The sequence below is a fragment of the Lycorma delicatula genome, chromosome 8, assembly GCF_047948215.1.
Source record: "Lycorma delicatula isolate Av1 chromosome 8, ASM4794821v1, whole genome shotgun sequence".
Taxonomy (NCBI): Eukaryota; Metazoa; Arthropoda; class Insecta; order Hemiptera; family Fulgoridae; genus Lycorma; species Lycorma delicatula.
This window is the reverse complement of record NC_134462.1, coordinates 64,178,773-64,201,742: the sequence shown is the minus strand read 5'-3', so window position 1 is coordinate 64,201,742 and position 22,970 is coordinate 64,178,773. Positions and strand designations below refer to the sequence as shown.

At 28.3% G+C, this 22,970-nt stretch overlaps 1 protein-coding gene across 5 annotated transcripts in view; it reads right to left on the bottom strand.

Annotated features, from left to right (window-relative positions):
• Ada3 (transcriptional adaptor 3) overlaps positions 1-22,526 on the bottom strand; it is a 40,777-nt gene extending 18,251 nt beyond the window's left edge. For 2 of the 5 annotated variants that reach the window (XM_075374280.1, XM_075374284.1), the window contains exons 1-7: positions 22,308-22,492; positions 20,825-21,042; positions 12,834-13,027; positions 8,128-8,253; positions 6,300-6,443; positions 4,142-4,422; positions 621-727 (exon numbers count right to left, since the gene is read on the bottom strand). In XM_075374280.1, coding sequence (XP_075230395.1) covers positions 621-727; positions 4,142-4,422; positions 6,300-6,443; positions 8,128-8,253; positions 12,834-13,027; positions 20,825-21,029 — 1,057 coding nt within the window. In that variant the 5' untranslated portion in view covers positions 21,030-21,042; positions 22,308-22,492. The other 3 variants (XM_075374283.1, XM_075374282.1, XM_075374281.1) reach the window with 3 other exon arrangements.
• Between the last annotated feature and the right edge of the window lie 444 nt (positions 22,527-22,970).

The following is a 22,970-nucleotide window of genomic DNA, read 5'->3' as shown; positions in this document are numbered from 1 at the left end:
GTTTTAGGGTCCCTAGGTCATGAAACGTCGAGAAATACAAAATAACCATACCCCATTTTTTCAATATATACCATACTTCCCTTCCTGCAGCATAGCTCTAGAGCTATGAAGCCAGGAAAGTAAAAAAAGTAACAAAATTACATAAATGTAGGAATGAAATACTATAAATGAGCTCTATGTTACCACTGTAAATGATACGATATAGATATTGCAGAGATTGAAAAATGATAGGCTTCCCCTATAAAAAATCTAATGATAGGTTGCATATGCTTGTGTTTATGCTAATCCAAAGAGGTTTTTTAGAAAGTGTAAGAAGGTACTGTACAAAAATTACTTGTCAGTTTTGACCTAAGAGGAAATGTGGGTGAAAAGGACAGTAAAATCCCGGTAATTATAATGAGATTTTTAAGCAGTATGATCAGTAAGATAAAGCATAATAGAATTAGTAAAGAAGAAGAGTGGATGAGTATGAAGATAAACAGCTTAGTAGTAAAATTAGAAAAAAATAAAGTTGAGATTGGCTCTTTTAGAACGATGAAAGAAGAAAAACAAGAAACATAATGAATATCAGCACAAAACATGCATTTTTATAATTAATTCTATATAAATGATTATCATACCTTTTAATTTATTACCACTATCCTGAAGAGGAGTAATATTAATATTTTCTTCTAACAATGCAGAAATAAGACGTTGTGTTAACGGGCCAGGAATCCGTTCCCTCGCACTAAAACAAAAATTCTATATGTACGTGTCATTTACACCAATACTCTTAAAAATGAAATAAAACATCAAATGTTTATATAAACAACTCTTTGTTCAATATTTTATTTAAATACCTCCTCTTTTTATACGATAATAGAAAGAAGAAACATTTTACAAAAACATTACTGAAGATCGGCTTGTACCTGTAAGCGCTGTAATTAGAAAAAAGTAAAGGTAAGAATGTTCTTTAATTCTATACTTTGTGGAATGGCTAAAAAAATATTATATTATATGATTAGCTAAAATTTAAGTGCAGAGATATGGACTACTAATTTAAATAAATTTATTTATTTATAGGCCATGTGTAAAATTTTGTGGCTTGAAAATCTTCACAACTAATAGATCAATTTCACTGAAATTTAAATAGGACTGTAGTAGCCCTTCAAACTGTGCATCTGAAAATTTCATGAAGATTGGTTGAGTCATTCTTGAGTTGTGCAAAATTTAAGGTCGAAAAAATTGAGCAGGGCAAGTTAGAAGCGTGGTTCGTTATGATTCTACAAGTTGGAATGTTGACGTTTCTTTATCTGTGGTATATATTGTAAGCAATATTGTTTGTTATATTCAGGAACCTTCTTTAAGGGTCATGGTGACTGGCTAAGTGTTTATTAATTAAGGGTTTTGTTGACTGTGTTGTGGTGTATTTTTCATATGCACTTATGCAGTGAGTCATAGTGGTAAGAGATGCTTGTGTGGATAATTAACAAATGTAGTGAGTGCATTGTACTAAAATTAGTACATTTGTGATAAAATAGTGTGGGTAGTGAAATCATTGAATTATTAATGATTTTTTTGTTACAGTATATTAAAATTATTTTCTTATTATTATTTATAATTGTAAATAATTTTTTATTTTATTTTAATTTGTTTCTTGGTAGTTTAGTTACTTCTGTTTCTTATTTATTTCATAATTAATTTCCTTTGTAAAATTTTAAATTAAAACGAGTTAATACTTTTTGAAAAAGAAACAAAATAAAGTAACGAATGAATGTCTGTCTTTTTTGGGCAGAACTATGCAAGATTATTATTTTTACAATCTTCTCTACATGTGCTTACTCTGCAAGATTTAAATTTTCATGTGCAACTATGATCAATAAAGCTACACTGCACTTAGTACTTGAGAATATTATGAACAATGACAGGAAAAAGAAAATTAATAGAAAAAGAAGAATTTAAATAAGAAAGTCAATGTGATGGTTTGAAATTGAAGAAAAAAATATTTGTTAGGCAATTTATACAAAAATAGGATGAATGAGAGAACAGTGACAACAGTGTTTGAATAACTCAATGGTGGAAACCACTAGGATGCCTCTGTAAAAGAAATTAATATGGTAGGTGTAGGAAGAATGAGCAAAAGAAGAAAGAACAGCAACAAATATTATAAGAGGTGAAAATGGATATTATTTATAAAACATTGATTCTTAAACAAGACATGAATAGTAATGGAAGAACCAAAAATAGAACAGTTAAGGTGAATTTGTAAAAAACTATATAATAATAGTTTTTATTTATTTTACATTAAAAGACAATCTGCATAATTTATTTTGTCCAATGTTTAATCTTCTATACATTTTAAATTTATTTTGGATTATAAACATTTATAAATCTATACATCATACACTGAAAATCAAATAAATTCTCTATTAGTTTAAAACTTCCAATATATATATATATATATATATATTTGAATACATTACATCATAGTTTTCATTATAAAGTAACTTTCCTTCATGAGACTGTTTTTTCAACATGCCTTGATGTTTACAATTATGCTGATTAATATAATAATAATTTTAAGAAAGGTGCTAAAACCTGGTCAGCTGCACATTTTGAAATGCTATAAGATTTTCATTTCCATTCCATATTTTCATATAAAATAGTTTTGGGCTTATATCCTTCTATGTTTACTTATATGAGGGTGTTCAATAATTAACAAGACAAATTGAAGTAGAGAAAAAACTGTTCATTCAATGACAATGAAACTTTTTGAGGGTCAAGTTGGCAACCTTAACCCACCGGGTTGGTCTAGTGGTTAACGCGTCTTCCCAAATCAGCTGATTTGGAAGTCGAGAGTTACAGCGTTCCAAGTCCTAGTAAAGCCAGTTATTTTTACACGGATTTGAATACTAGATCGTGGATACCGGTGTTCTTTGGTGGTTGGGTTTCAATTAACCACACATCTCAGGAATGGTCGAACTGAGAATGTACAAGACTACACTTCATTTACACTCATACATATCATCCTCATTCATTCTCTGAAGAATTATCTAAACGGTAGTTACCGGAGGCTAAACAGGAAAAAGAAAGTTGGCAACCTTGGGAACACATTTAATCAGTTGTTTGATCATAGTTAATCTAAACAAAACCTCTTTTGTTAAATTCAGAATATCAGCTACGCTTGAAATGTGTACACCGGAAGAGCAATGTTCAGTAATAAGATTTTTGCTATCAGAAGGTGTGAAACCGGCAGATACTCAAGTATATTGAAAAGTGTTTAAACTGCAGTAACCAGTATAAGTGGGCGTAACAGTTTAATTTGGGCAAAACCAGTGTGACTGATCTCCATTGCTCTGAAAGACCAATTGAAGTTTCAACTATTGTGCTGTAAAATTGCATAAATGATCTTATTCATGAAGACAGGCAAATCAAAATTTCTCAAATTGCTAGTTTGCACAATATTAGTGTTGAAATCATGCATTCAATCATTCATGACCTGCTGAATTATCGCAAAATGTATTAGAGATACATTCCAAAACAGTTGATTCAGAATCATTCGGAGAATGGAAGGTACACTCGAGAAGTTGGGTTGGGAGATGTTACCACATCCTCCTTACAGCCCAGACATCATCTGACCAATTTTCATTTGTTCGGCCCACTGAAAAACTTTTTATGCAACAAGAAGTTCGATGACAATGAAGAGGTCAAAAAAGCAGTACATGAATGGTTCTAACAGCAAGGTAGACTTCTACGCTGCGAGAATCAAAAGCTCACAGAATGGTGGGCCAAGTGTCTAAATGTTGCTAGATATTGTACTGAAAAGTAGTGTGTTTCATTTTCATTGAATAAATCGTTTTTCTCTACATCAATTTGTCTTGTTAATTACTGACATCCCTCGCACATACATAAGAAATAAAGAAAGACAAGGTTTGTCTTCTACTAAAAACAGTTTATTTAAATGCACATCAAAAACAAATTTTAGAAGGTGGTTGATCTATACAAATTGTTGAAGTTAGTATATAAATAAAGGCACATATTTGGAATACGGTGTTCGCAACAAAATGAATCAAGAAAATGGGGAGAAATTTGACAAATTCATATACATCAAAACAATTTTCTTTGTTTCTTCAAAGAAAAATAAACATATAAAAAAACTTACCATAATTTTTCAGCTTTCTTTAATAATTCCTTTGGTCCACTAGCACCAGTACTGCTACTATTATTATTACTAGATAACTGATTGTCACCAGAACCACTATTATTATTAATGGTAATGTTTGAACTATCTGTTGATTTACGTTTTAATTTAACAACAGCAGAAGCATCTCTTTCTTCTGCTAAATCTTCCTCAGCCCATCGTAATGTGTAATGTTTACCTAACGGAGGTATCTTCATCATTTCTGCATCTTTTTCACAACTTGCAATTAGATCTTCAAGATACTAAATCAAGTAATTAAAGAAAAAAGAATCATCAAACAAACATAAATATGCAGAAAATAACAGCTGGTTTATCTGCTAGTTACATTAAAAGTTATTATAACTGGAAGAGGTTTTGGGTTTTGAACTATACACAGGAAAATGTAGAGAATTACATGGTTAGATAAAATAAGAATTAAATAAGTATTACAATAAGAAAGGAAAGAAGTTTGTGATAAATTTTTTTAAAGAATTGAACTATGTTAGTTAAATAGGGTACATTAAGACATCCATGTTTGATTAACATTTTGTAGTAGAGGCTAAATACTATACAGGAAGAATGGAATATTAAAACTGATAACTTAAAATGTAATGATTAAGTTAAAATCAGCATAAAACAGAAAGTAATGGAGATCAAGGCAATTAACAAACTGATGATTCAAAAAAAGGTTTAAAGCTAATATTTTAATTTTAAAGTTTTAAGCTCATCACTACTACTAGTCATCATTAATGATGTTTATTATAAGTAATTGTTGTATTTATGAAATTTGTTATTTTTAAAATACTAAAGACCATTTTTTAAATGCAGGATTACTTATCAATTACAGGGCAGTGGGTTAAAAGTTACAATTAGGTGAAAAATTTGAAGTTATTTATAAATTATCTAAGATTACTTAATGAAATTGGAATTGGACCGCAGATTATGAAAATCCCATTATGTAAAAATATTACAATATTTTTATACACTGATATAATTAAAGATTTGATATAAATTAAATAGTTAACAACAATGTTTAAATTTTATGTAGATAAGGTGTTGAAAGTGATTTATAATATTTGCTTTTGTGCAGACTGCTTTTATTTATGTTCTTAATTTAAGTCAATAGATTTTGTTTTGGAGACTATTCTGTTAGTCTTAACCAGCTGAATAGTTGAACTTTTCTTCCAAGTATAAGTAAGAATAAGTTTAATAACTTTACTTACAGCATAATTCATTTTATAACAGTTAAACAGCTAGCACTTAAACAAAATTCATGTGTTCAAATGCTGAACAATCTGTATCAGTGTTGTTGCTCTTAAAATTCTTTAAAAAAATTAAATTAAAATAAAAACAAATTCTTTAATAATAATAAAAAGTAAAATAAAATGTCATAGTGAATGAAAACTTTTAATGTGATTAATATATAACTTTCTCTCAGCACATATAGATATTAATTTAAACAAAATTAATAAATACATAAAAATGTAACCTTTTTTTAGTTTTCTTCCCAACACTTTTTAAATGCAAGTGAATTTTTTACTACTACAGTACATTCATTTGTGGTCTAAGGTGGTACAAATTAAAAAATAACTTTTGGAAAATTCAATTAGAAATAAACAATTACTTGTCTTAATTTTTCACATAAAACATAACTTCAAAAATTATCAACTTGCTTTTATTTTTCTGGTATACACTAATAAGTTATGCTTAAAATTTAATCACATCTTTGTCATTAGCAGAAAAACTTATTGATCATCAATAAAATATATGTTAACCATTCAGTTCATCTGATTTTTCTTAAATTCAATTAAATAAATTTCAGGATACTAAATACAGAAAATAAATCATTTAAATATTTAATATTGTAATTTTTTAATCATTAACACATTTTCTTTCCTCGAGGAGAAAAAATCATTAAGAAATTATAAAGAAAAACAACACACACTTAGTTCTTGAAATGAATAACTAAATAAGACATGTTGAATCAATCAATAAATGTAAACTACCATTTTACTGATTGTTAAAATACATTAAAAAATGAAGAAGAGTACTCAATTTAGATAAAATTATCTATAATAACTGCCTATTTTTTAAAAATAATTCTCTCACTCACTTCATCTATATATAAAAAACAAATCACCTTAACATCATCTGCAGTTATTTCAGAACAATATGCTTCTACATAAGCCCAAAATTTATTTGGTGTATCATTTTTAGGTACCACTACTTTTGTTTGATCTGTAACAACTGCTGGATCAGGTAGAATATTTTCTGGTAAAACATCCTGGAAAAAACACAAAAATATAAATCCAATACAAAACTAAATTAAATGTCATTACTTTTCTTTCCTATTGTATATGTTACAATCTGTTCAATTAGTGAACAATAAGCAAACCCCCCTCTGGCCCAATGAGATGAGCATAATATGTATGACATATAAGAGAGGTGTAGTCTTATATAAACTCAGGCCGACCATTCCTAAGATGTATGGTTAATTGAACTACACTAGTGGTACACCATACTACACCAAGTGCACCAAAGTACACTGGCATCCACTGTCCAGTATTCAAATCTGTATAAAAGCAACTAACTTTTACTAAGATTTGAACCTAAAACCTTCAACCAAAAATAAGCTGTTAAACAACTGATTTGCGATGATGAATAAACCACTAGACCAACCAAGTGGGTTATATCATTATGTACATCAAATAATAAACAACACATCGGAACACATAATTTTTTTTTATAGTTAATTTTTTTAATATTATGTGATAAATGACAAAATTAAACACTAAAATCATGCACAAAAAATTATTTTTCTATAATTTGTAAGTCAAATAAGTAAGAACTAAATGATCAGAATAAATTCAATGAAGAAAATTTAAAACTTAATCTAAGACTGCAATGTACTGAAAAGATGTAACAAAACATAAGTTTTAGTTACACAATTATCATTACATGAAGATAGTAAATACAAGATTTATTCAATGAATAACTGAACTTTTTTAATTAAGTGCCAATGAAGATTATTTGTGATAGGCAGCCGGCAGCATTCTGTTCCACATAACCTCCTCTGTAACCACATGTTCTTGGATTGCTGATATTTCGTTTAGTTTTCGTGTTATTGTTATTTGAGTGAACATGTTTAAGTGTTAGTAGCGATTTTTATATGTGCAATTTTTTGATGATTAAACTTTTATCTCAATGTCGTACCCAGCTTTTGTCTCCCGTTACGATCCTTTGCAAGAATGTTTCATTGTCATTAGCTTGTTCAAGGAGTTAACAGCAATTGTCCACTCAATGTTCTTTCTATTGTTCGGTCATCTAACAAAGGAATAAACTTTGCTGCAACTTGATGCATGTTTAATTTTTCAGTCAAAATGTCATGGCATAATCCACTCAAGATGCTAATCCTTTCTGCAAGTTCTCTGACAGTCAATCAGCGATTTGCACACACCAGATCATTGATTTTCCGAATGTGTGTGTCATCAGTTGAAGTCATAGGCCTTCCTGGTCAAGGGTCATCTTCAATTAATTGATGACCACTCTTGAAGCGTGAAAACCATTCGCATCATCTCTGTAAGCTTGTTTCAAAACTTGAAAAGTTTCTGTGAAAGTTTTTCCCAATTTCATGCAAAATTTTATGTTGTATTGTTGCTCTCGAAAAATGCACATTACAAAAATCGCTACTAGCACTTAAACATGTTATACTCAAACAACAATAACAGAAAAACTAAACAAGATATCAACAATCCAAGAACATGTGGTTACAAAGGAGATTTTACAGAACACAATACTGCCAATTGCACATCACTAAATATTTCTGTTGGTACGTAATTAAAAATGTTCAGTTATTTTTTGAACAGACCTCGTACTTATTACACAGTAAAGAAAAGTCTAATCAGTTTTATTTCAAAATGATAAATAAAAATAAACATGTAACACTAAAAATAAATGTAATACTATACCTGATCAACACCTGGTGGAACACTCTTCGATTTGGTTTTGATTGGAGGAACAGCTGAAGTAATTGTTAATTTAGTATCTTTTACAGGTTTACTCACTTTAACAACAGATTTATCATCAACCTTTTTCTGAAAATTACAAACAATAATTAATGTAAATGTATCATTTATTACTATTTTTAAGAAAAATAACACTAATTTCTTAATACATATGTCATAGTAATTCAATTTTTAAATTATGTTTTTATCAGTTAAAGTTTGTAAAAGGAAGCCACCAATCTTTTTTTCTTTGTTTCAAAACCAGTACCAATGTAGTAGGCTCTAAATAATATAAGCAAACTCATCAAAATATGTTTACACATAACAACAACTTATATTATCTTTCTATGGAAAAATTATATAATTTTTTCTTGAAATGTCATTTGACCGATCTGATATTACTCTATCTTCCTTTCTATTGTGTCAATCTTTTAACCTTGACAATTACTATAACCTAGATCCTCAGTGAACCATTTGAAAAAAGTTAAATCTCTTTCTTTCCCTGTAGATTTTACTTTCTACACATCCATTACCATATTAATTAAACTGAGTATTTTAACATATGAGCCTAGTTTCATCTTTTTATAAAATTTCATTGTAATATTTTTTCTGCTACTTGCCCCAACTCTTTTTTCTTTATGATTTCACCATGTAAGCTTGAAGCTGGTCTGTGGGATATGGAAATGGAATTTTGTAGCATATGAAAAATGCCATCCCTGACTGGGAGGCCGACACTACCATTCTGCCAAGGAGTGGTGGTTGTTAATTTCATACTTCATCACATAATTTTCAACATCCTTCTGAAACAACATAATTTTTTTTTTTTTTTTGAAAGCCTCCTTCTTTTTACGTTCCCTAATGTTCACGTTTCACTACCATAAAGGACTAAATTTAACAAAAATTCATAATATCTTTCTAATCTTACATTATATTTGACTTTTTGTACAAAAGTTCTTCTTGCTAATGCCATTCTCACTTGAACTCTTACCTTACTTTTTTCATTGTTTGGAACATTTCTACCTAAATAGCAAAATTCAGCAATTTTTGTTATATGATTGGTGTTCCCTTTTCTTAATGATTAAGTCCTCATTATCCTGTTTTCTGTCAGATTTCTTTACCTTTGTATTATTTTAAAAGCAAATTTCTATCCTAGCAATGAATCTATATCACTTAGAAATTATAAAAATTTACTTTTAATTCATGCCAAAAAGAACAATGTTATCAGTAGATCTCAATATTTCTGTTCTTCCCTTTTTGATAGTTATTTCATGTTTTTTAATACTTTTGATAAAGTATATGTTAACCCTTTCAGAATCAAACGAGCAGTGTAATATTGCACATAGTATATAGTACATATGATGAGCAGTGTCTCCTCATGCTGGCTAATTTTCTTTCTATGATTATCTTACCAAAAAAATTTAAAAAAGTCCTGTACAAAATGAAAAACAGACCATTCAAAATATAAAATTTTATACAAAATGTTAACTTTTATACAAGAGAGAATAATAATAATAAAATTAATAAAAAAAAGGTAGGAAACAAGTAGTGAAATACTTAAAATTTCTATGACATGCCATATGATCATTTGCTAGGTGATGCTCACTAGAAAATAAAAATTATCCATTGTCTTAAAGAAATAAATACAAATAAACACAGACTTAAATTTAATGACACTTCTACATGACTACGGTAAGAGGCATTATGAGAACAACTGATAAGGACATCATTAATCCACGACAATGCAGTGGAACCTGCTGACAGAGTGTAAAGCAAAAATACATATAAAACTTTGTATGAATCCTGAACTCACACTCTTCTGCTAAAGATCTTCTCTTCTATAATATTGTTGTCTCCTATAAAGAAGGCAGAACATATATCAAACATCCAAAACAGGTCATCTATGTTCATAACCGGTTACATTATATATTGTGAAAAAAAAATCCCCTTCACCCAACAAAATTGTTCTCTTTCCATATGTGTTTCAAAATAAAGAAGAGATATCAAAAGATAATTAAGCATCTAAAATTACTATTATCATACTTACTTGCAAGCCCCACTAAAATACCACTGAATTTAATATTACTATGATTACCCATTTCCAAATCATTATCGCTTAATCACACTGAATACCAAGGGTACCTTGGCAGATCACCACTTTATACACATGATCTCCATCCCCATACTGAGTCAAACTCCTATCTGTCTTTTTAATAAAATATCATTAAGCTCTGCAATCTCCTAACTTAAACCAGCACCTCATGTACATAAACATTTCACATGAACATAAAGTTTATCCACTGGCATACAGTTTTTCTCACCCACAGTTTCTATTTTTCCTTCATTAGCAACACCAATACAATACAAATTTTTCAATTTTTGACACTAAAATCACTATGAATCACATGGGCATGCCCTACAATTAATATACAAATATTTTTCAAGCCCTTATCATCGGGAATATGCATAATGATTGTCGCATTGTACATTCCATAAACATTTCTAACCTAACTGATGAATGTGATTTACGTTAATATTATTTAATATATTTAAAACAGAAACACAAAAATTCTCAACAATCTGCATCTTTATCATTTATTAATTAGGGGTAATCCCTTTAAAAATTCAATTATTAGGTTTAGCATAATCCTCCAAATTAATCATTTTACTTTTCTGAGAATTTTTTTTTATCCTTCAATTCCAAACCTTGTTTTTAAACATAGATTTTCTTCCATCAACTTAGTAATACATTCCTTCAACTAACTTACATCAATCAATGGATGTTGGATTACTTCTTTTTTTTAAACATAAAAGTTTCTCTAACACCACTTCCATTAGACTAATTGGCACATGCGACAATCTAATGATTGCCATCCACCACCATAATATCTGTACCTCATTTTCTATCTTACTATAAACTTTCAGAACTTAAGCTAAGACCATTTATAAGGTGATAAATATTTTTAAATTACATTGAGGAACAACTACTCAAAGCAAAATAAATAATGAAATCAGAAGGAAAAGAATATCATAAAAATATAAGAACTAATATTGCAAATCTAGATAAAATAACACGTTTCTTCCTGTACATCTACAATACTTATTGTCCTTCCTTGACAAAGGATTGTTCATAATTTACGGAGTTTGAATTTAAAAGACACTAAGATTTTGACTATAAATATTATATTTACCTTTAAAACAAGTAGCATGTGTTTTATTTAATAATATTAACTAAACAATCATTAAAATCACAAAAATTAAAATAATAGATATTCAGAATTGTGAGAGGATGGTTGTGCAGGTTTTTTTTTGAAAACATGAAAAACTTCATAAAATTTTCAGTTTATATTTACATTTATATCAGAATCATAGAATTGAACTGGCAGCCTTTATGCTTCATGTGTTTTTTTAAATTGCAAATACAGAACAGTAAATATAACTCAATTCAGAAATGTAATCATCTCAAGTTTATAATACTTCTGTCTGTAGAATAATATTTCTGAAGTTGTAAAGTATGTGCATGTTTGTTTTAATGCAAATAAACATCATAAATGAAGCAATTAAATTAACATTTAACACAATAAATCTGAATAAATGCAAGTGAATTGTAAAATAAAGCCTGGCCAGTGGCATGGCTGACGTCCACCTTTAACAGCAATACTAATTTATACTGGAAAAGAAATTATTAGATTAAAATAAAGAAATGCTTTGCGTGTTTTAGTTTTCTTTTAATATAGGTATATGTAATTTATGTTATAATAATCTGAATTTTTGTAGCTAAAAAAAATCTGTTGGCAATATTGTAAGCATTTACTGTTAAGATAAATTGAAAGAAATTATTATTATTACTTTAAACCTAATCATGTTGTATTTTTTTTTTTTTTTTAATGAAGATTGACAAAATTATTTTTTAGTGTGATTTAAAAAGAAAAAAATAATAATTCATAATTATTTTCTTTCTGAAATTAAAGAATATCATAAAATAATAGGAATCTGAAAATTAATTAGCAGAAAAGTTATATTTTGTTATTTAAGTAAATTCTTTATTTCAAATAGCTTTTCTATACTATCAGTGAAATAAATTAAAATATTAGCAACTTGTAGAACAAAAAATAATATCCATACACAATTTTTTTTTTATAAGTTTAAAATTGTTTCCTAAATTCTCTCATTTAAATGACTTAAAGTCATGTAACTTTTGTGAATAATTAACTTTTTTTATGTAGGGTTGCTTCACCTGGAAATGTTTCATTCAAATCCTGAAAAATAATTACATAATGGATAATCTCATTGGGGACAGATTTTTTCTTTGATTTTCAAATTAATCCAGTCAAGAGAAGAATAACTGGAAAAAAGTATTATTGAAATATTTAACCTGATAAGTTAATCAGTTTAAAAATTTTGATGAATAAAAATCAAACTACATGACTATTAAACCATACTAAACCATCACGTTTATGCAGCTAGCTTCAAGTTGGTAGTTAAGACAAATTATAAGAGTGCAGATAGATCTAGAGTGCTGGCAATTAATTTTTCAAATTTCCCTAATAGTAGATATGATATAACTGTAATACCAGAATTATTTTATTTTCATGCATCTTATAAAAAAAAAAAAAAGATTAAGAGATAAATTTTTTAAAATTAACAAAAATAATTATAATAAAAATACTTACTGTTAACATTGTTTTTCCAGCAGTTAATTTTCCTTTTTTATCTTTAATACGTTCATCAGTATTGGTTAAAGTAACTATTTCGCCTTGAAGATCTCTTATTCTAACAGATACAGCTGATAATAAAGTTTCTAATTCGAGTTGTAAATTATCCAGATCATCCATTCCAATCATCTCTTCTTTTGATTTACTTAAAACTTGGAAAAAAAATTATTTTCTAACCGCTAATTGCAAGTCTACACTCAATTAGTTATCCTACTTTTAAAATAAAAAATTAATCTTGTGGCATATAAAAAAATGTCATGGCTGACTGAGATTCAAACTCAGAACCTTCCAGATAAAAGAGAGACATATTGTTACTTTGGCGTGGAGATCAATAATCATAATAATAATTTAACCAATAGGCTCCATCATTATTTATTTAATTGATCAACCAAAATAACTGTTGCTCTTTTGAGGAAAACCAGTCATCGAATCATTTTTGTACATTTTCATAAGTAAAGCACTGCTCAGCAAGTGCAGGTCTCATCGATGCAAATAAATAATAGTCAAATGGAGCCAAGTCTGGTGAGTAAGCCGCATGCGAAAAAAGCATTTTCCAACTGAACGCCTCAATCGTTTCCTTTAATAGTTTTTTCTGTGTGTGATCATGCTTTACCATGATGCAAAATCACTTTGTGTTGCCTGTTTTGATATTCTTGTTGTTTTTCACGCAATGCTTGATTCAAATCAATCGTTTGTTGTTGGTAGTGTTCAGTATTAATGGTTTCGCCAGGTTTTAGCAGCTCATACTAGATCACACCCTTCTGATCCCATCAAACACAGAGCATTGTCTTCTGTTCATAGCAGTTTGACCTTGAAATCAATGTCGATGGTTTGCCTGAAGTTACCCATGATCTTTTACGCTTAGGATTCTCGAAATATATCCACTTTTCATCACCTGTCACAATTCAATGGAGAAATTACTTTCTTTTGTACCTGGCAAGCAGCATTTTGCAAGTGGTTTTTCGGTTTTCTTGTGTCTTTCATTCAGTTCATGTGAAACCCATTTTCTCATCTTGGATCTTTCCCATGGCTTTCAAATGTATGGAAACGGCTTCTCATGTTACATTTAATTGATTCGCAAGTTGTTGCATTTGAGCGTCATCCTCATCCAACAATGCTTGCAATTCACTGTCTTCAAACTTTTTATGTGGTCTTCCACGTTCTTCGTTTCTCATGTCAAAATCACCACTTTTGAATCTTTTAAACCACTCAAAACACTGTGATTTACCAAGAGCATGCTCACTGTAAGCTTCGACAAGCATTCAATGCGATTCTGCAGCAGTTTTCTTTAAATGGTAACAGAAAATCAATGCTGTCCACAAATCGTAGTTTGTAGGTACAAAACTCAACATGTTCAACACTAATTAAAACTATGCTGTTGTATGAAACTTGTATTGTAGCGAGTTGAAAATCTTTGTCAGCTGTCAAAGAAAGAAAATGGCGCCAATGATGTGGTTTGAAGGTAACTAAATTGACAGCTAGGGGAAAATCTGGGCAATCTATGGGCAAATTCTGGTTTCATATTTACACACCTGGTAATTTTATAATCTAAGTACTTTATGCTGTATAATTATTACACCAATAAGATTTACTAGATTTTTGAACTTTAAAATATGATGTTTACTTTTGAAAAAATTATTTAAATCATTTTTTGTTCAACGTCTCTTAACCCATTCAAATATGATCGACAATCTTTTTACACACGAATGGTTCTCTAAAAACATTAAATAAAATGGTAAATATAAATACAATATCTACATATACATTGATTCAGAAAAAATTAAAATATTAAAATAAGAAATTGTAATAAAGAAAAATATTGTATGGAGTTTTAAAATATATAGAAAACAACTGGTACCACAGAATGGAGAATTTCTCAATGAAACAGCAAAGTAAATCATGACTGACAGCTGTTAGTAGTTTGATTTTAATTTGGTATAACTTCAAAAGTCAAACTGTAAAAAAAAACTGTTTTTTAATTTTTATTCATTTTTGAATTTAATTATTATTTTTCTCTTTTTCATTTTATTAACACTGATAAAATCTTATAAAATAATAATATAAACTAAAACCAATATAAATATAAATCTTAGAAAATAAACCAAAACTAGCACAAAATATATTATGGTAAAATGTGAAATTCAATTTTAAAAAAATTATAAAAAGCATCAGATAAATCAATAAATCACTAAATTAATAATAGTGATTGAACGTTAAATAAATGTATTGTTACTTATATTTTCATTAACTTTAGTTAAAAAAAGATAAATCATTTGGTATGTTTACTAATTAATGAATAGAATTTTATTAATAACTTTAAAAAAATAAAAGAAAAAATTTAAAATAGGATATTGATTCCACTGATCAAAAGAATACAGCACACCAATAATGAAAGCTAAAAATGTTATATAAAGATTCCAAAAAAACTAAAACTAGATCAATAATGGTCTACACAGCAGTCAGCTAATTAAAAAAAAATTATTTAAAACTATCTCTATAAGAATATAATTATGTGTCCAGCAATAAAATATAGAATAATCGCTGTAAAAAGAGAATATTTAATTACACTTAATACAATAAAACAAAAATTACAATACCATAAAGAATTTTTTTTTAAATTACAAAATAGACAAAATATTTTTCATAAAAAAATATATGGCCGCTTTTGGTTTTAATATCTTCGTGAGTACCTTTCTTTTCCATCCTATTTTAATCTCTAAAATAACACAATAAAGATGCGCAGCTCCATGATGGTGCAGCTGGATAACTTAATCCAATAAAGGGTAAAATTAAGTGAACTAAAACAAAACCCTCTACAGCTCACAACCTTAGTAGTATAATGTTGGTCAAAATTTATGTCATGGAAATGACTTCTCACATAATAAATTACCCCAAAGACAAAACCAGGCAATTGGATTTCAGGGTGCCTGGGTATTTCAAGTTATGTGAAATTGATGAGTCAGAGGATCATAAGAAAACCTCTAGTTTTAAAAACAAAAGAAAATATTTTTTTGACACTTTCAATATAAACTCTTTAATCTAAGTTGGAAAATTAAAACGATTAACTAGTGCATTAAAAAAATATAATATTTCAATCTTAGCAATACAAGCAACCAGAGTTTCAGACGAAGAAAGCATTTTAATTAGATGGTTTCAAAATCTATATAGGGAAATGTGGAAGAATGATAATGAAGTCACATTTAGGAACTGCTTTCATAGTAGATTCCAAATTTCAATCCTAAATCTATAAATTCAGACTGTCCCTTTCAACTTTAAAATCTGTAAATAAGAAATATATTTTAATGTCTGTGCCCCAATAAATCAAGTAAATAACTAGACCCAATCAAGATCTGGGATAGTCTAGAAGACTACATAATCAAAATTCCTAAAAATAATATTAAAATTTTACTGGGAGATTTCAACGCCTAGTTGGGTACAGACAGAAAATTTTTAAATATAACTGGAGAGTACCCAGCTCATAAAAGAACAAATAAAAATGGAAAAAGATTAATCCAATCTGTAAAAATTGTAACCTTGCAATAATGTAACCAATTTTAAAGCTAAAATTGTAAGGAAGAATTTCAGTTAGATCATCTAAAAACTGCTATAAAAAAATTCAGAGAGTAAAAGTTAGAAAATATAACTTCTGATTATTTATCTCAAATTAAAATAAATTTTATTCCAGCTTTAAAACGAAAACCTGAAGTTAAAATCCTAAAATTTTACTACAAAATCCTAGAAACAAATAAAAAGGAATTCCAGAATAAGATCCTAGCAAACAATTCCCAAAAGAAATTCAAGAGAGTTTAATAAATACTGCCAGGGAAGTCGGTCCATTACAATACAATAAAAAAGCATCCATGGTAGAATTCTAAACGTGAATTGGCTATAGAAAAAATCTCCGAGATGGAAGAACTAGAATTCTAAAAAAGATGAGAGTAACCTTCAAATTTTGAAGAAGCTAAGAAAAACAACACACAAAATTCTGAGAGAAGAAATTAGCAAATATCATAAAGAACAAATTGAAAAATTAGATGAATATTTTAAAAACAATAATACTCAAAATTTTTAAAGTAAAATCACAAAGTACAACCCACCAAACTTATACTTTAAAAGAAAACATCGATCTCTAGCTACAAATAATAAAGAGAATTGTGAAACCTAGCAGAATATTTCAGAAATTTATTAAACTGCGAAACCCCACAAAATAAGTTAAACTTTGACTATAACCCACAAAATAAGTTAAATTTTGATTATAAACCTAACAAAACAAAAATTCCATACTAACAAATTTGGAAGAAATAAAAGAAACTACAAAATCTTTGAAAAATGATAAAGCTCCTGGTGAGGACATTATAAACGTGGAATTGTGCTAATAATGGTGGAAATTAACCAATAAAAAGTTTCTTTCGGAAACAGTAGAACTTTTTGGAAAAATTTGGCAGAAAGAAAATATCCCTAAAGATATTAGGAGAACTGCAACTGCCCATCCTCTTCACAAAAAGAATGATAAAAAAGATGTGAATAATTACAGAGGGATCTCCCTCTTTAACATAGTAGCATAGAAATTTTTTTCTAAATTACTGTTAATTTAGAAATACAAATTCATCCAAATTAGACAAGTTTCAAGGAGGCTTCAGAAGGGGTAGGTCATGTTCAGAACAGATTTTAAATTTTAAATTAATCATTAAAAACCAGATATTAAGATCAACAATTATTCATAACATTTGTTGATTTTCTAAAAGCATGTAATTCTGTAAACAGGGAAACTTTTACTGACACAATGAAACAATATGGAGTTGATCAGACAATTATAAATTCAATATAACTAACTCTACCAAACACATTCCAAAAATAAAATTTTTAGACAAAGTCAGCGATCCGTTCGAAACTAAAACAAGTCTGAGACAGACTGATGGTCCTTCCCCTATACTCTAACTAGGACTAGATAAAATAATGAAAACATTTTGGAATGTTAACAATCTGCTTTTGGAATTAGGGCAGGGAAAGGAAAAATAAAGAGTAAATTATTGAACTTTCACAGATGATTTGAAAATAAAGACTACATTAATTAACTTTCACAGATGATTTGGCTTTACAGGCAAATTAAAAAACAGATGTAATTTATCAAATTGAGGATCTGAAAATAATTGCCAAAAAAATGGGTTTACAAAACTCCCTTTCTAAAACAGAAAATATGACAAATTCTAAATAAAACAAGAAATGTATAGAAACCAAATTTTTATAAATTTAAATGTCTAGGTGAAATAAAATAACCTAAAATGGCTCGAATAATAATAAGCTTGAAAGCAGAAAAACAGTTCTTGAGAAATTAAAATTTTTAACTAAATGTATGTACAAGAAAAATTTACCCATAAATGCAAAATTGAAACATTATAATAGCGTAATGAAACCAGTAATCCTCTATGCTACAGAAACCTCCAATATAACAAATCCAAAATTACTTTTAAAAACTGAAAGGAAAATTTTAAGAACAATCTATGGTCCTAAAAAAACAAAAAGACAGATACAGAATGAAGTCAAATAAAGAGATTTACAAAATTAAAGAAAAAAATAAATAAAAATTTTGAAGATTTGGAAACCACAATACAAAAAAAGACAAATTTGTGGGAATCCATTTATGATTCAAATGGATTCAGATAGATTCAGATAGAACAAAACTTTTTATAAATTTTGAAAATATAAAACTTCATCCCCATACATAAAAGAAGTAAAGGAAGACCTAACTAAAGTAAATATTGAAATAAAAAAACTGTCATGATAGAAAAAAATCTGCAGAATAGAGGTTGTTATTGTGAATGTTATTGCTTGACAGAAGAATGAAAAGCACAGCATAGTGAAAGAAAGAAGGAATTCTGTTGGGAGAGGGAAAAGCAGTATAGAAGTTATTAAAATGATGTTTGCCTAGTCCTCTGCAGACCTGTTCAGAAAAAAAGAAAGAAATATGAACTTTTTTCATTTTTTTAATACTTTTAAGGGGAAAATTTTTAGTTTTACAGAAAAAAGTTTTTTCCAACTAGTAAAGCAGTGATAAAGCTTGTTGCAAACCACAATAAGTCTGTGTTTGTTTTGTTTGTTTCTTCGCTGTCGTAGTGTGTTTGTAACTGTGTCTGTATGATTGTGTCTGTGTGAGTATATTATATTAGTTTTATGAAACCATCGTGTTGTTTTGTTTATAAGATTATCAGTGTTTTTACAATTTTTTAATTTTTACATTTTCTGTTGTTAATGGATTTTGTTTCTTTAGATTACAATAAGTTTAACAAAGGATAGTATTATAATTCCCCTTCATTATCATGAAAGGTGAAAGTAGTACGGTATACATGAAACACATTTTGGGGGGGAGAATGCACTTATCCACAGCCAGACGAGAGTCATGTTTAATGTTTTCAACTTTAAGACAAAGGAGGCACAAGGTGGACTGATCCTTCTTAAACATGTTCAGAAAGCTATGGAATTTCACTCAGTAGTGTTCAAAAAAATTTATACAAAGCAAAAACTAATCTCCCAATTAATGCTTTAATACTCCTATAAAACGTTTTAATACTAAAAAATTAAAACATCCATGGATAACTTTGATAAAAGCGTCATTCATGAAATTATTTTTAATTTTCACAATAATAAGAGTAAACACGTTACTCTTCAATTGATACTACCAGTCGTAAAAGAGAAAATCAATTTTCAAGGAAGCTTTTGGTCCTTATGGTGCATTATCAAAGACATGGAGTTCAAATGGTAAAAACTGTAGATAATAGAAAAATTAGAAAACTGGGACCTGAAGCTATGTAAGAGCTATTAGATTACTATAACTAAAATAACCTATAATTTACATGGACAAATCCTATGAACATGCTACTCATACCAAATCAATATTGTATATAGATGGCTCTGGTCTCAACCAACCTTGATGCTGCACTTTCTACATGCAAGTGTGCGCTTGCATTGTTCATGCTGGTTCTGAAATTGACTTCATCAAGAACATGCTTCTTATATCTAAATCTGGTGCCAAAACAGGATATTACCATGACAATATGAATTCTGTTGATTACGAGCAGCGGGTAAAAAAAGTTCTAAAGTTCAAAAGAAAAGGAAATATGATTGATTGGCTTACACTAAATAACATGTCATTTACAAGTACAATGTTGAAACCAGACCTGAACAGTTTAATAAAACTGCATAAGCCGCATCTTATATTATTTAAAATCTATTCAATTTTAACTGAGAAAGGTTGTCACAATGTTTTGAGATTGCCTCCTTATTTTTCAGTATTAAATACAACTGAAAAAATTTGGGCGGTTGTTTTCAAAAGTATGTTGCAAAAAAAATGTTTATTTGACTCTTTATAAGTGTTGAAGATCATAAAATGCAATAAAAATAAATAAATAAAAAAAATGACTTTAGACAGCTGTGCACTAAATAACACTGCCACCATAATAATATTTTATTGTAATTCATTGATGAGTATACAGTGATTAAATTTTCTTTAAATTACAACATTTTCTCACTAAAAACATAGGACTGAGCTGACATGAATGTTTTTGTTGTAACAAATGCCCCTGTCTATTCTAATGTTTTTATAAAGTTTTTTGCAGGACTGATTAGTTTGTTTACAATTATACTACATAATTGTATTAAATGATGTTTCATGTTAGAATAGCAATATGTTTACCAAGTAACAATATTTACTTGGGAAATATTTTAAATATAAAATGATACATCAATGTTTCACTTGATTCTGTATAACTCAAATAAGATTAGTTCCATAATAAAAACAATTTTTGGATGTAAGGATCTAATATGGATTAGACAGTTTGGTAACAGTTTTCTAGTTTATTAGAATTAAAACATATGGTTGTCAAAGCACGATAAATAAAATGTAGATCTCAAATTCTAAAATGAAGAATAACTACAGAAATTTTAATACTTACTAGATGAATAACAATGTAATTTATTCTTATCAACGATTCTTAGATCAGGAAATGCTAAGGTACATTCTTCAGCTGTATCAGGAACTTTAGGTAATCTAGCCTCCTTTCCTTTAAAATTACTACTACTGCTCCCCCCAACAGATCCAGATGCAGCTCCTCTACTGTGTTCTTTTTGTTTTAAACCTTTCTTTGAACTATGTTTCATTTTGAAGGATTACCTAAAAAATTAATTAAAAATAAAACAAAGTAGCATATGTAGACTTCTTACAGCAGTTTTAGAATAATGTTATCTTAATAGTAGTACATATGATAAAAGACATAAAGTGATATGACACAACAGGTGTATATGACTTAAACCACTGAAGAAGTTAAGAAAAACAAAATCAACTTTGGATACAGATAAAATTATTTTGAATAAAATAGTATGGGCATATTACAAGGATCAAATATTTCTATTATAAGCTCCACGTAAGTGTTAACAACTTATCCTCTCCACCACTAAAATAATATGGAACAGAATTTGGCTAATAATAATAATAATGGCTTAGCCATAATTGTAGGCTGGAAAAACATCTCATATAATTATTTAATACTTCCCTAAAACAATCAGTCTTAAAAAGATAAATCTTTTAAGACACAAGAAAAAAATGTTCTTTACAACATGAACAAGTTTTTAAGTAAAAATGATTGATGACAATATTCTAAAAACATTTGCTATAACAAAATAAAATTAGTTTCTTTTTTAACTCTGTTGTAATTTTTGAGCATTATTTAGTTATTAAAATAATTATTTCTTGCTACTCAACACTTGAAATATAGTCCAGAGATTGTTTGAACTGATGGATATTGTTCCTAAAAACTGCACTATACTTCTGAACAGATTTTCTGGAATCATATTTCTAAATACTTAAAAGATGTCAAATTTATACAAATGCAATCAATACAGTAAATTAATTACATGTGACAAGTGTAGGATAGATATACAAAATATCTTCTTTTTTTATTCCACAAAGCAGTGTAAGCAATTACTCATCCTACTTTTTTAAATTTGTAGTGAATAAAAAATGCCAGGCCTTATACGGACTCGAACGTAGTACCTTCCGAATGAAAGGTCGCTACCACTTTGCACGGGCTTCGGCAAATCATAACTTATTTTATATTTTTAGTAGTCTTCAGGAAAATGTAATAAAAAAACTAATTTTAGAAAAATGAGGAATAAAAGATTTTACCAATTATATTTTTTTCTTTCAAATGAATTAAAACGAATTTTATTCAATTTTTTCGTATATCAAACATAACACGATTCTACTCGAATCATAACAACAAAATTAAAATAGTAAACACCTTTTGGTCACTACTGTTACGTCAATCAGCTGACAAGAAAGTAATTATACAATGTACAGCAAAAGGTTGGATGAGTAATATAGGTTCATAAGCCTATAACGTCACTACTTACGAAAAGATCATAACCTCGCTAACTTACTTCGTAGAGATTATACTACAAAAGTTGTGAAATAAACAACCAATCAACTAAAAAAACTGTATGCTTTTACAAAATGTGAAGAAGACTATATGCGATACACATTTTAAAAACTTTTAATCGAATAATATCATACGTAGACAAATATGAAACCACTAAATTAATTAAATTCACAATTCAATAACTACAATTACCGTGCCAGCTGGCGTCCGGCGTTGTGCAAAGCGGTTAGTTTGGAAAACAAGGATATGTATTCTACTAGCGGGAGATTATGAATCCTGTAGTTATTAGTATGTAAAAATTGTTACTGAATCGTAAAATTCATAATTTACGGTCATTATTTCTATAACAAATTATTGCTGTAAATGTTTATACAATAACTAATCACATACAAGCGAATTATCTTAGCAAGCCAAACAAAACAGTTTTGATTTTTATAAAAATTATTATGGTAATCACTTATTTTAAACAACATAAAAATGTTTAAAAAATATATTACATTAAGTTTTTGAGATACTTTATAATCACAGCTCATCCCATATTCATTTTTAACTTTTTTCTATTTAATGGGGAAGAGTTTAAAAAATAATATTAAAATGAAATTCTCAAATAACATAAAATTATATCAATTTCAAATTCGAATAAAAATTCTCAGAACCACTAAAG